At 36.2% G+C, this 15358-nt stretch overlaps 1 protein-coding gene across 5 annotated transcripts in view; it reads right to left on the minus strand.

Annotated features, from left to right (window-relative positions):
* The window catches only part of LOC122794349 (cysteine-rich secretory protein 2-like), a 641399-nt gene that overhangs the window by 544422 nt on the left and 81619 nt on the right, over positions 1-15358 (minus strand). For 3 of the 5 annotated variants that reach the window (XM_044062665.1, XM_044062660.1, XM_044062661.1), the window contains exon 3: positions 5117-5137. The exons of 1 other annotated variant lie outside the window; for it this stretch is intronic. In XM_044062665.1, the coding sequence (XP_043918600.1) occupies positions 5117-5137 (21 nt within the window). The remainder of the gene's footprint in view (positions 1-5116; positions 5138-15358) is intronic. One more of the 5 variants, XM_044062663.1, reaches the window with a different exon arrangement.

The following is a 15358-nucleotide window of genomic DNA, read 5'->3' on the forward strand; positions in this document are numbered from 1 at the left end:
CAAGAATTACGGCGAGATAGGACTACATAACATCATTGACTTCAATTTGGTTTAGGTGTTTGGAGAGGGGTGAATTATCTTCAGTGATGAGCCTAACAAGGGATGAATACATTGGGATTATAACTTCTTTGGGCCATGAGAAGATATCAAAAAGGATAAGCTGTGCAAGGTAGAAGGCTTTTTCTAACTACAAGAGAGACATGGTGGTCAAAAGAAAGTCTATTATCAACATACATACCTAAGTCCCTGATGACTGTGTCAAATGTAAGCAGGACATTATCTACACAGTAAGAAGTAATGCTGCTAGAGTTACAAAGGAAACTATGCTGCATTTCTTGACTTTAAAGGTAAGCACATGATCACTACATCAAGCATTTTTTGGTACAGCCCTTGCTGGAGAATTTTGGTATCAGAATGGGATTTGATAACTGTCCCCAGTTTGCAATCATCAGCAAACTTGGCTAGCCAAAGTCTCTTGATATCAGCTTTTATGTTGCAGAAGTATATACCAAACAGGACAGGAGTGGACCCAGGACAAAGACTTGTGGTATGCCGCTAGTTAATTTTTTTCTATCTGGAGGAAATACCCCTGATTGTAACGTTATGGGTTCTACCAGAAAGTCAATCATCAATCCAGCAAACTATGCATGAGTTAATGTCAATGATTCTGGCATGGGAGATAGTGTATGAGGCCTTAGCAAGGTCTAGATAAGCTCTATGCCCCTTATCCAGGGCCTCATTAACCCTTTCAAAGAACTCAACCAAGTTGAACAGGTACAATCTGCCTTTTTCAAAGCCGGACTGATGTGTATCAAGGAATATAAGGTCACCTGTATCACTGTTTATTTGTTCAGCTATACTATATTCCAAAGCCTTACAAATAATACTAGTGAAATTAATAGATCTATAATTCCTATACAGATAGACAGAAAGATGGGTATATGCATACAAATCCATACACATGACTGTACAATAATCAAATTATTGTCAACTTTGTTGGTAGCCAATGTAGCAAAAAACAGACATCAACTCCTGATCCATCAAAATTATAGGGTTGGGGGCTGGTATAATGGTTAAGCTGTTTACCTAACATACAAAAGGTTCAGGGCTCAAGTCTCACCTTTGAAGGGAAAATGGCTAGACTTAAAATGGTCTAAAAGTCTAGTACTTACTTATGAACCTATAATGAATCAGGATATAAAGCAATTTTATTTCGACAGACCACAGAGGTTTCTCACCAAGAAATGACAATGTATACAAAAAAAGTCTTACATGGAAAGACCGAAAGGCCTGTCATTGTATTCTGTTTCCTACAGGTTGCTAAGGGCTGACTTGTGCCTGGCTTACAGGGAAGACTCTGACCTAGCCCTGATGGAAATGCTATACATTCGTACATGAAACTGCATGAGGGTCACTCACTCCAGGGATCTTAACCTAGCCTCTGACATGTACAGATCATGCCAGAGAGATACATACATCTCCCAGAGACTGCCACTTCTCTGGAACAAGCTTCTAATTAATGTGAAACCGAACTCCTCCCTGACACTCTTCAAATGCAGCCTAGATTAATGGATGGATGAATGCAAATTCACTCCTAGGGTGGCAAACGTGTCCCTTCTGGAGAGAGAGGAACTTGGTATTAACTACCATAGTCCCTTACCTCTGCGGACTTCACTCACTTTACCATCAGCAATTGGGACAACTCAGGATAAATATGGCTAGGCTTATAAGGGCTTTAGAGCCATTAGCCTAGTAACTTTCTATGAACCTAGGACCCAATAAAATACATTTTGCAATAGGTAATCCACACATCCTCTTGCACATCACTTACCTGCAACTAAAAATATCACTCAATAGTGCAGCTTAGGAGAATTCACTCTTATCACACACTGTCCTGTAACTGTGAACACCTAAAATCACCAAAAAAGTAATAAAAAGCACCCCACCAACACAAATCCCAAACTATGTGAGCAAATACACCTAAACTCTCCATCACAAAAACTGTAGCTTTGCCACAGCTAACATTGCTACAGGCAAACCCATGTAAAAAAACACAGTTGATAAAAAGGAAAGTCAACCATCTTAAAATGCTTCTGTTTCATTCCACAAAATGTACTAGTAGAAATCCAGATACATACACACATGCGTGCATGCACTCTCACACACACACGCACACACACTATATATATATATATATATATATATATATATATATATATATATATATATATATATACACACACACACACATATATATATATATATATATATATATATATATATATATATATATATATATATATATATATTTACTATCAAAACGTAGAATTGTAGTTTGGCCGAAATTGTGTTGGCTGATTCCCGTGGTGTCGAACTGCAATTCAGCAACTGTCCTTTAGCGAATGATACTGTGCATTTGCTAATATGAGGTTGGCTTTATAAATAGAGATTATGGTACAATACAGATCAGTAAATTTACCCTTTTCCTCAGTGTAGTGCAATCTCAGAGTTGGAATATATAATTTGCAGAGGTGGAAGGGTACAGGGGGGCTTGCCCTCTGCAAAAACGTTAATTACAGCGGTGATAAAGTACTAAACTGTGTACGTTCATACTGCTGGAAAGCAGACAGGTAAGTGGCAGCAGGGAAAAATCCAGGACTTTGAAAATGCCAAATTCAATATCGTTGGTATCTACTCTCGACCTCCAAGTAATTAACATGCAGACTGTCAGCATTTAACCTCGATATTTTGACCAAATTTCTTTATGATGTTCGGGATTTTGATAGTAAACCATTTATATATATATATATATATATATATATATATATATATATATATATATATATATATATATATATATATATCATGAGTATATGATACTTTGTTGTGTACTCTTATATACAAAACTGAAATGATCGACCGAGAACTCCTCGATCTTTACTTGTTTGGAAAAAAATAAACAGTACGTTTTGCAGGGGGGCAAAAGTCACTGCCCCCCACAACCTAATTATATACACTAACTCACTCCATGATTACTCTGCAGTGGGGAAAAGGAAAACTCCCTGATCCTCCCCATTTACAATCTTGCATAGTAAAAAAGCTGACAATCATCAATAAGCTGTGTAGCTTTTTACTGTGCAATGATCGCACATTTCAACCATCCAAATGGATAGATATATAGATGGATGCTACATTTCACAAAATTATTATATAGCCACTTGTTTTTATAACAGTAAAATTTTCACAAGAAAAGCACAAACGGTTAGACGAAACACGGCTAAAAACTGCATAAAATTTTACATAAATCGGCTAGAAACTGCATAAACCTTTTAATAACAGGTAAGCGCTTTCACCACTCGTATAGTGGCTTCATCAGACCATAAATCACACAAAAGCATAACATTTAAATACTCACTTTTCAGATGCTAATAGGCCATTAACAAGCTTCAGGTGTATCAAACAACCCCACCTTTACACTAAGACACATTCTGCATAAGCTCGTAAGCATGTTCCATCTATCTTAAAGAAACAATCAAAATTTGAACCTTAAAACTAGACTATAAAATATATAACAGCCACTATCCATCCATAACAAATAAATTTTAAACACACATATTCCCCTTAAATAAAGATGCTTAAAGATATACGCTAAAATCAATAGCGTACATTTAAAACTAAAGATGTATATCTCTATACATCAAACTTGTCACCTCAGATAAACATATAAAATATTGTATAATGGCAAGGTGACATCAAGCACTCCTGATCTATACATATTATCCCTCTATTGCATAAATAAATAAATATAAACATAAAACATGAACATTTTATCATGCGCTCCTAACATTCACACATAAATCTCCAGAGTGCATCTATGAATTCATATAAAGTCAAAAAAAACAGATTAAAATAAAGCATAAACTTTTCAAATTCTATCAAAGAATGGAAACAGCGCTATGGCAGGGTCGGAATCCCACAGTCAAATTAAAAACTATGATCTGCAAAAAACACACATATCCCCACACTATAAACTATAAAGATAAAAACTGCAAAACTCCAAGGACAGAACTAACATGAGACAAAACAAAACAAATACATCACTAACCTTAGGCCTAACAGTTACAGGTGGCCGCATGTACTCCTAATCATATAAAACAAGCTATCCATGGAAGATCTACATTTAATTATAACCCCATTAAAGGCAGAGGCTCTATCCATTATGTAACAGCCTCCATTTATAACCTCCATAATTTAGAAAGCACAAATAACCTTTATGCATTTGTTAACCGAAATACATTACCTCTTGGGCAACCCCCTAGCTACAAGCACTGGTTTAATGGAGACTCTGCCATTCAATCCATACTTCCTATCTGCCCTAAATTTCAATATCCATCTAAGTTCGCTACTCTCAACTTTATTACTATTATTGCCCAACCTATCATCCACATAGACCTGCTCAATGGCCATAAATAAGAAACTATGGCAAATGCCAGTCTCTTGTATGTATTTGAATAGTGCACTCACAGAATCCTTATTCTTAACACTAAAAACATGATCTTTAATCCTTTCCCTAAACATACGAGTGGTCATCCCAACGTAAAAATGTAGACAGCAATCACATTGCGTTAAATACACTAAATTCCTTGTAGTACAGTCAACCTCCACTTTAAACTTATAAACCTTCCCAGTAACCATATGTTTAAACATATTACCCTGTCTCACATATCTACAGAAATACATTGGACGCATGGATGCGTGCCCCATTTAACATCCCTAATAGGCCTGTCAATCTCCTTGGGATAAAGCATTCTTTTCAGACATTTACAGTTCTTAAACCGGAAACGTGGATCATCACCCACCACGTTCCTTATCTTATCATCTGACATAAACAAAGGCCAATGTTTCTCAAATACCATCTTAACCCTATTAACATTACTGGTATATGACATAGGTATATTTGTTTATTTGTTGCGTGCTATGCTATGCTATCGTAATTTGAACAATAAAATTTTATTTAATAATTTATTTGTTTGCCCTGGACCAAATGCACAAAATCTTTTACAATGATTTTTATGGATATATACTCACATATAAAAATAAATGTATAATAACTTACCGCTTTCGATGGATTCGTAAACTGGAAAATATAATTGGGTTAGTAATACAACAAAAACCTTAACATGAAATAAGTTAATTTTAAGCAGAAAATCATATCATAAAATTTGTATTATAAAAACAATAGAGTATCAGCATATTCTCTCTCTCTGTATACATATATATAAATATATACATATATAATATAGTCTATATGAGGATATATTGAAACATTGAACACTGAATACACTGAAAACAGTATAAGCAAATTAAAAAAGAAATGGACAAATGCACACTCCATCACAGATGTGGCAAACTAGATTGACTAACATTCACTCCATCACAAATACTGCGAATTACTAAGCCGCCCCCGCACACACCCAGATATTGCCTTCACTCATACCAGGAAACATTACACTGCACACACATACCAGCATACATTTACTTTTATATAACATCTTTTGCAGAGGTGAAGCCACCAACCATCCCTGACTTGCATATACCATCTCCATATTTACACAGCTTCAGGCTAAAGGAAATTGTTACTATACAGTACCCACTTACACCAAGAAACATACAAGCACATTCACACTCATCTGTACCTATAGCTATATATAGATAGATAGACCTTCCACATACTGTCCATCCACACGGATATGTCCAATATCGCATACATACCATACACAAATGCTGCCACCCAAACATACTGTATACCCATGATCACATACCGTCCAAACACTAGAAAACATAGTTTCACACTTAATACCTTTCACACTTGATTACATTTGCTCACATTTCTTTATGTTTGTTTATATATATATATATATATATATATATATATATATATCTACATGGGTTCACTTCAAAATCTCGAAAGCTCAAAATCCTGAATCTCAAAATACTGAACTCAAAATCTCGAAAGTTCAAAATACTGAAAACTCATAATGCTGAATCTCAAAATATCGAAAAACATACTTGACACCAACACTGACTATAGTAGGCTCCGACCTGAATCGCTGTCTTACCCAATGTTAGCTGCACCTGAAGTATTTCAGATGAGTTATGTTGGGCTACTAGTTTGGAGGTGTGCGCATCCTTTATGAATATGGAAACACCACTGCCTTTGGAGATTTGGTCCAAGTTCTGGGGCCGAAAGGTGTGGAATGAGTTACAGCCTGGTAGTGCAGGGATACTTTCTGTGCCTTGAACCAGGTTTCTGTTACGGCACAAATGTCGATGTTCTCCATTTTAAGGAGTGCTGTGTGCAAGTACATTTTGAGATTTAGACTTCTAGCGTTGAGCAGCATGACCCGCAGATTACATTTGTTTGTAGCTGTAACGGTGGTAATTTGATCTTTGGAACACCACCTAAAAAGGCACTATACGGGTGGCTACATAATCCAATAGCTCCTCCATGTCTCTTTTCATGTAGTCCAGGGAGGTGTGTATATATATATATATATATATATATATATATATATATATATATATCTATTAGGGAAGATATTAAGAGACTTGAAGGTGTAGTAAACATACAACTAATTTTACCACATACTACTTGGGTTATGATGGAATTTTTATTACCTTGGAAAGAAATATCCAAATCATTATCCATAGAAAACAGAAGAAAATTCAGCATGTCAAATTAGCTTATTAAAATGGGAGTGTATTTCCAGTTTCCAATACTTCAAGTCATTTAGATCATCTTATTGCACAACAAGAACAACAACTATATGATGATGGGGAAGCAACCTTTTTACATCAGGAAGCGCAAGCCGCACATCTACTATTTAAGAGGTCACAGACACTTGCACAGAGCAACAACAGGAATACAGTCATGCAAGCCACCTCAATGTGGGTTTTATGTACCACCAAAAACAATGTAGCCAGAGTTCTAGGGGCAGAACGAGAGGCAGGGAGAATTTATGACAGAAAATTAAGCTTAAAATATATTCTACATGATCTGGCATTATATAAGAATATTCTAATGAAACTTAGTAGTCAAAAAATGCACTGATTTCCACACCTAAAAAAGGTCAATAACCTGATTAGTGATGAAAGAAAAGCGTGTGAACTTAACAGTATAAATAATTTGTTTTACAAATGCAATTAAAGGTTAAGGTATGGTGGTCATCTCTTATTCCAGTTATAGCAATGCATTCGAAAATATATTAGTCAGCACTAATGACCAAGATATACTGCTTTGTATTTATTTATTTAATTTTACAATTTGCTAAACCGGTAGGTGAAATGATTCACAGACTATTTTCAGTAATTGTCCAGGTATAAAAGGTATGGAGTAAAGAGCATGCAATAATTATTTATAAAAAAATTGCAATACGTAATAATTACACATGTGGGGCAGCCACGATGGTGCAATGATTAGCATTATCACCTCACAGCAAGAGGTTCTCCGGTTCAATCCTTGGCTGGGGTGCCTTCTGTGTGGAGTCTGCATGTCCTCCCTGTGGTCACGTGGGTTTCCTCTGGGTGCTTTGATTTCCTCCTAAATCCCAAAAACAAGCTGTAGGTGGATTGGACACTCTAAATTGGTCCTAGGCATGAATACATGTGTGTGTGTGCTTTCTGTAGAAGGCTGGGTACCGGGCTGGCAACTCAACACTGTAAAACTCCACTGCCGGTCATGGGCGGACAGGTGATCCACTGTGGCAACCCCTAACTGGGAAAAGTCGGAAGAAGAAGAAGAATTACACATGTATGACTGTGATATATATATATATATATATATATATATATATATATATATATATATATATATATATATATATATATATATATATATATATATATATATATATATATATATATATATATGTCATAAGAAAAAATGATTCCTTAACAGATTTGTTACTCCATAACTATACTGATTTTAACATATATAGTTTTTTTTTTATACTTCCAAATAAAAATTAGTATTCTTTTTGGCATGCCAAAAATTCACAAAAAGCAAAAAAAAAACAAAAAACTAATTGACCTATAGTTTTGGCATGGGACAGTGTGACTAAATGTGTTTCTATTTATATAAGTAGTTTGTTGAACCCTTTGGTCCAAAATATAGACACTTAAATCAAGGACTTCTGGGATTTTTCAGATCAGCTCAGAAATTACCATACTGGAGACTATGAAACTTTCATGTTCTCTGTATATCAACCTTCTGTTTAATTCCATACTACAAGAGAACAGACTTGATTACATCTAATTATTTCTAGCCCATTTTCTAAATTGGTATAAGAGAAAAGTCAATATCATGCGCATCTTGATTTAAATTCTTTTGGAAAACATTCATGGGGATTTCTGAAAAGACAAAGCATAAGCTGCTAAAAAGGCACTGCTCTTACGGCAAGCTAATTTGTAATTAAGAGACATGCTAGCCACAACAACATAAGACCTCTTTATCAGCTAATTTGCATGTCTATGAATCATAGTTACATTGTAGTCACAGTACTAACACTATTTCCTCGATACAATAAATAGAGCAACCTTAGTCTCAGCAGTCTTCCTGGATTTCTCAAAGGCTTTCAACACTATTATCCACTCCCTCCTGCTTACTAAATTATCTCTCCATACTCTACAATGGTTTACTAACTATCTCATTAATAGGTAGCAATCTACTAAATGGCAGCACTCTTCATCTCCTTTCTTAACTACCAACACAGGTGTCTCCCAAGGCTCAATACTGGGACCCCTCTTATTCAGCATATTTGTCAATAACTTTCATTCTTCTCTCACCAACAGTACTGTCATCCAATATGCAGATGACTCAGCTATTATCTGTTCTGCTAAATCTGCCCCTATACTATAGCATCTTATCCAAGAAGTGTTTGTCCACCAAAACCTGAATGTCCCAAAACCACCTCATTCTCAACCACAATAAAACAAAACCTTTAATATTTACCAACACAAAATCCAACACTGTTGAAATGTCAGTGTTCTCCATTCATTCCCAAAATAACACCATGACTGAAGTTGTCCCCAGTACCAAATTGCTAGGTGTCACCATTGATGAGAGGTTATCTTTCAACCTTTACATATATAGAAACATAAAAAAAAACATCAAAAACTAGGTGCCCTATATAGGCACAACTATTTCCTTAGCCTCTCCGCAAAAAAGGCTCTGACCTCATCTTTCCTCCTTCCAACACTCCTATATGGCACACCCATTCTAACTAATTTACAGTCCTCCTTGAGGACAAAACTATAGACATATGCTACAATAAAATTGCTAAATTCGCTACAAATGCAAAAGTTTCCACCCATCACTGTTCCTCTCTGCATCAACTAAATTGGCTACAATCCCCTCACTATCTCACATTCTTATAATTAAGTACAGCCCTAAAGCTCATCTACCACCCAGAATATTGCCCTACCAGCCTAATTGACACCTCAGGCCGAAAACAAAATGTTACTATCTGTAGAGAAACCTAAGCTTACAGCCAGTCAAATGTTGTATTCCTATACTGTCTCTAAAGCATGGAACAATCTCCCCCATTTACTCAGAACTATCAGCAACCCAGCCTCTTTTAAAAAGTCCCTCAAACTACATCTCTCCTGTACTCCAAAACACAACCCCAACACCTGATTTCCCTCCCCAGTGTTATACCTCTGTCACTTCCTTCCCTTTCACTCTATCCATTCACTGCTTCCCTGTCAAATTACACTGTCCTTTCCCTCCCTAGCCCTTCTATTTCCTACTATTCTTACACTGAACTCAACTCCCCTTAGCAACTAGCCTTGCAACTTTATTACATTCATGCATTATTTGAATGCACACTAGGAACTGTGTAGGTTTATTTCATTCATGTGTTATTTTAACATGCCATCTTCTACTTCTATTTCTATTTTCTAATTTCTACATTTTTTACTAGTTTTTCATTCAATGTAATAGTACCGGTTTATGTCCTCTGTTGTGCAAATTATCACATTCTTTGTATGCATTCTTGTGAACTTGTTTTCTGATGTTGTATTAATATTTACCTTTGTATTTTATCTTGTGGTGCTTTTCTACGCTGGCCTCCACTGAAAATGGTCTCATTTCAGGCCCAGTGGACTTTCCCAGTTATCAAATGCAATAAATAAAAAAATAAATAAATAGTAAACTGTTGTTTATGTAGGCATTTGCATTCCACCCATAGTCACTCTCTCATGCATACAAGTGCACATTCACACACATGAGCACATACAAACAAACACGCACACACACAAACACCACAGTCCCCATACCTGTACCCCTAACTCATCTTACCTCCTGTGATTCCCCCCATACCGCAAAATTTTATGAGCCATTATGGCACATTTGTAGAATTTCTGTCTAGTGAGTCACCATACCACCAAATCCCCATAGTGATGTCTGTGCTATAAAGGAAATTTAGTTACATGTATCCCTGCTGACTACTGTTTCCACACACCCCTGATCCCTGTCTGTACTGATGCTGGAGCAGTGAAGGCACTTCATATATACATTATCACTGGTGTTTAGTGGATCTGCCTACCCCGGTCATGGCAGGCATCTAAACACAGATTTTTAACTGTGTTCCAAACCATAAAGTGGTGGGGCAGACTATGCTGATCTACATGGCTGAGCAATTTATTGAATTACTTGATGTGTAGATGCTATCCTGGAAGTGCTTATAGGGGAGAGAGTATATAGCTAATTAGCATTTACCTCTCCTCTGAACTCATTAGCACTCATCATGGCTGTGGAGCCAGTCCTACGTGATAGTGTAGATCTTTGTGTTAAAGCTTAGTACAGCACCCTGTTAGGGTGTTTGCTGAATACAAAAAGCTACCACAATGTGTACACAGAGGTGTACATGTTGCAATATCTTCAGAAATCCCCACTCATTTTTTTTTCATTTTAATGGCAATTTTTATCAGCAAATTTAAAGTGTTACCATGGTTACAACAACAGCAGTAACCTTTACCATCCTGATATTGGGACTATGATTTTGCCTGACATAATTTTTCACTACATCTGACAAAATATTTGTGGGTAACCTCTTCTTTGCAAGGGTCCAAAGTCTAAATTAGAAAGTTTTATCATATGCTTGATCCTGGGTAAATCTTTTCTGAAATTTAATCTAGAGGAGGTAGGTCCAATTGTAAACTTTTTAGATTTATATGTCAAACTGAACTTGGAAATTAAAAGGTTTTACAGTAGTATTTTTAGAAAAATACTTTTACAAACATTTATTTATAATAAACTAGCAAAATTACTTCATTCATGAAAAATGCCATACCACATTGTTGTTTTACAAAAGAGTTAGATTTTATTACTAAGTTATTTACTGAGTGAGATTATGCATCCAATTGGCTGCAGAGTTTAGCAAATGAGATTGTCAGTAAACATTCTGTACAGGTCCTATCAATATTAGAGGCTGGTGCACTAGAAAGAAAAAAACTTTTATCATTAAAAGAATGTTTTGCTTAGACATGAATGTTGAAAGCAGTGTTATTAGAAAAGTTATTAACAATAATTAGTAAGATTTTATTTTTTTTTATTTTATCTTACATTTGTTGACCGGGCTAGTCCAACTGGATATATGTCCATTTTCAGTGGAGGCCCGGGAAGAAAAGCTCCAAGAAACAAAATAAACACACTATCATATATAATATAAGACATTTAGAGATACAGTTGTATGTGCAGATAATCATCATATACATTGCATTTTGTTACATTTCTGCAAGCAGAATCATGATACAGTCCAGCTATGGTTAGCCATGCAAATATTTTCCTAACAATATAGTATAAGAGAAATACGTTTGTTTTATTTGACTTAATAAAGTAACTAGGTTATACACTCTCTTAGAAGTTAACAGACAAGTAACTAGTTTGTACAGTAATGGCAATACTGCCTTGAAAAATTAGGGGTAGTTAGTCTGGGTGAGAACAAGGGCATAACCACTGTGATTTAAGGTATGGCTTCAATTTGGTTTTAAATAATGCTATAGAGGTAATGGTGGACACGTCTTTTGGAAGGGAGTTCCAGATTTTTCCAACTGTGTTGGAAAACAAGGAGTCGCCTGCCAAGTTGTTAGCTTTGCCTAATTGTACAAGTGATTTATTTGCTGAGCGTAGGGTCTTGAGGTTGTTATAGGGGGTGATTAAGTTAGTAAGTATAGGTATGTTAGTAGGTTGGTAGAGAATCTTGTGGGCAACTGTTAATTGATTAAGTAGTATGATATCTGGCAGTTTTAGCCATCCTAGCTGTTTAAGATTATCACAATGGTGGGCTCTAAAGGCAGATCCAGTTGCAAATCTAGCAATGTTATTATAGGATATTGCTAGTTTGTTGATGTTGTTTTTACATACTTTTCTATATAGGTGAGGCATAGAGGAGGGTAAATATTAAGAGGGTACGGGCAATGGTGGTCCTGGCTAGTGGTGATAAAAAGGATTTAATCCTATATAGTGATCCTAGCTTTTTGTTGACAGTTTTTATAGTACTATTAATATGAGAATCAAAGGTGAGATTGTTGTCAATAAGAACCCCAAGAAGTTTAGTAGTACAATCAGGAGATATATTAATGGCATTGCTTGATGTGACAGTAAAAGTAAGTGGGGAGACCCGAAGTGTGGGAGTGAATAGTAGCAATTTTGTTTTTTTGGGATTCAGAATGAGGCATCGATGTAAAAGCCATTTTTCAACTATGTTAAACACATTTTGGGTTATGGGCAGATGGTGAGGTGGCAGAGCATATTAGCGTGGAATCGTCTGCATATTGGATACAAGTAACTTGAGGTATAACAGAGTATAGATCGTTTATAAAAATAGAGAATAGGAGAGGACCTAATATGGAGCCTTGAGGGACCCCAAGGGAAATTGGAAGGTGGGAGGATAGGTTGTTTTCCCATAGGACAGCCTGCTGCCTATTATCTAAGTATGATTGGAACCATTGAATAGCCAGTGTGTCTAGAGATAGGGTTTTGAGTATATTAATGAGTAGGTGGTGGTTAACCATATCAAAGGCTTTTGAAAGGTCAATGAAGAGGGCTGAGGATAACGTATCTTTGCTACGATTCTTATTAATACAATCTGTGAATGACAAAAGAGCAGAGGTGGTGCTATGAAATGGTCTAAAACCATGTTGGGAGTTGGCTAGTAAATTGTTTTCTGTTAGGTGGTTTAACAGCTGTTTATGAATGCATTTCTCTATGATCTTAGCCAGTGGAGATAAAATGGCTATAGGTCTATAATTTGATAATTTATTCAAGTTGCCTCCCTTATGCAAGGGGATAATGTGAGAGATTTTCCAAATTGATGGGATAGTTCCTTCTGTAGTAGTTCTGTTTATCAGGATGGATACTGGGAAGGCTATGGCTTTTGCTGCTTTTTGCAGGTATTCTGCAGGTAAGAGATCTGCAGAGAGGGTGGTAGGTTTAAGCTTATGTAAGAGTGTACAGACAAGGGATGTAGGAACAGGCTGAAAGTGAAATGAAGGGGGTTCAAAGGTGATGGAGGTGCTTGATGATGATGTATCAGGGAATAGCTGATTAGCAAGAGATTGAATACTCTCTGTAAAGAAAGTGTTAAAGGTATTGGCTATTTGAGTAGGGTTATTGTGATCTGAGCCTAAAGGGATAGGTGTGACTGAATGCCCGGGGTGTAAGAATTTATTAATACCAGACCAAAATCTTTGTGGTTTATTTCGGTTTGTTTGTTGGAGCTCAAAGTAAAAATTCTTTTTGTCTAACAATATGGATTTTTTTGTCTAAGCTTTAATTGATCAACAAGGTTTTTTAGTTGATCGCCAATTTGCCCATAATTTGTTTCTAAGGAGGATTTTTTGTTTGGTAGTTTTTGAGAGCCATGGGGCTGGTTTAGTCTTGACTCTAATTGGACGTTTTGGGGCGTGGTAGTCTAAAATAGTTAAGAATTTTAAATTAAAGTATTGTAACTGCTTCATCTAGAGGTAGGGTTTTTAGGGGTGACCAATCACATGCCAAGAGTTCATTTTGAAAGCTATCAGTGTTAAAATTCTTTTTGGTCCTTATTGTCCTGTAGGTTGTTGTGTTTGGAATATCACTTTTATATCTGATTATAAAGGTCAGTGAATGGTCACTCACATATTCGTCGAGAGTCCCTACTTTGTAAGTTTGGTGGTAACTGTTTATAAGAATCCAGTCTAAGGTGTTTTCCTTACCATTAAGTTTATTGGTCCTAGTAAGGGATGTAATGGTTTGGGTAAAACATATAGGTTAATATGAGCAGGTGGTTGTTCAGAGGAACAGCTCTTCCAATTAATATTGAAGTCACCAAGCATTCTGGTTTCTTGCGGGGTAAGTATTAGATAGCCAACTGAGAATATTCTCTAGGGTGCTGGAGTTATTGCCAGGGGGAAGATAAACACAGATGATGTATATGGATTTATGTTTATTAAGTTGTAATTTGGAAGTAAGGATTTCAGCCTTATTTATAGGTGGAGGTTGAGAATCTATAGGTGTTTCCTGGGAATTTATGATCCTTCATATTCCCCAGACAATTAGACAAATCAAAAAGAGGATCATAATTATATATATTTTTATATTAATGACTTTACTTAGCATCGAGAATCTATAGGTGTCACCTGTAATTCACTTTTGTATAAAATAGCTACTCCCCCACCCTTCTTAGCTTTACAGTCTAGCCTCAGGATATTATAGCCAGGTGGAATAATCTCATTATCTTGTGTTGAGTTCTTGAGCCATGTTTCTGTAAGACATAGAATGTCAAATGAATTTACATCCATGAGTGCATGTAGGTGGGCAACTTTGTTCTTTATGCTACGTATGTTAACATGAGCTATCAAGAGTGAGTTAGAGGGTCTGTCTAGCAATTGCGAATTAACAGGAATTGGGGTGTGGGGCAGTAAAGTAGTGGTAGAGGTTGGTCCAGGGTTTAGGTGGATATCACCATCAATTAAGGGGTGAAATTGTACTCTTATCAAAAGTTTTAAGAACCTACTTGAGTACTCCTGGAATTTCCTGGTTCTTGGACTATAGAATGTAATGTGGGTCAGTCTGTGATACTTAGATGGGAGCTAGGTAGCTGTGCTGGGTGTAAATGTATTGGTATAGAGGTTTGCCTTATGGAGTTATAAAATCCTAGGCAGTAACGGTATTCAGAGAATGTAAGTAAGTAAAGTATAGAAAGGAAAGATAAGAGTAGTATTAAGAGAATCACCTTTGGGAATGGTGAGCTTGATGAAGGTCCTCCTATATAAATAATGGGCAACCAGGACCTTATAAATGGTATTGGTAGAAAGT

Source organism: Protopterus annectens, chromosome 2.part1, assembly GCF_019279795.1.
Source record: "Protopterus annectens isolate FY-2018-M chromosome 2.part1, PAN1.0, whole genome shotgun sequence".
NCBI lineage: Eukaryota > Metazoa > Chordata > Ceratodontiformes > Protopteridae > Protopterus > Protopterus annectens.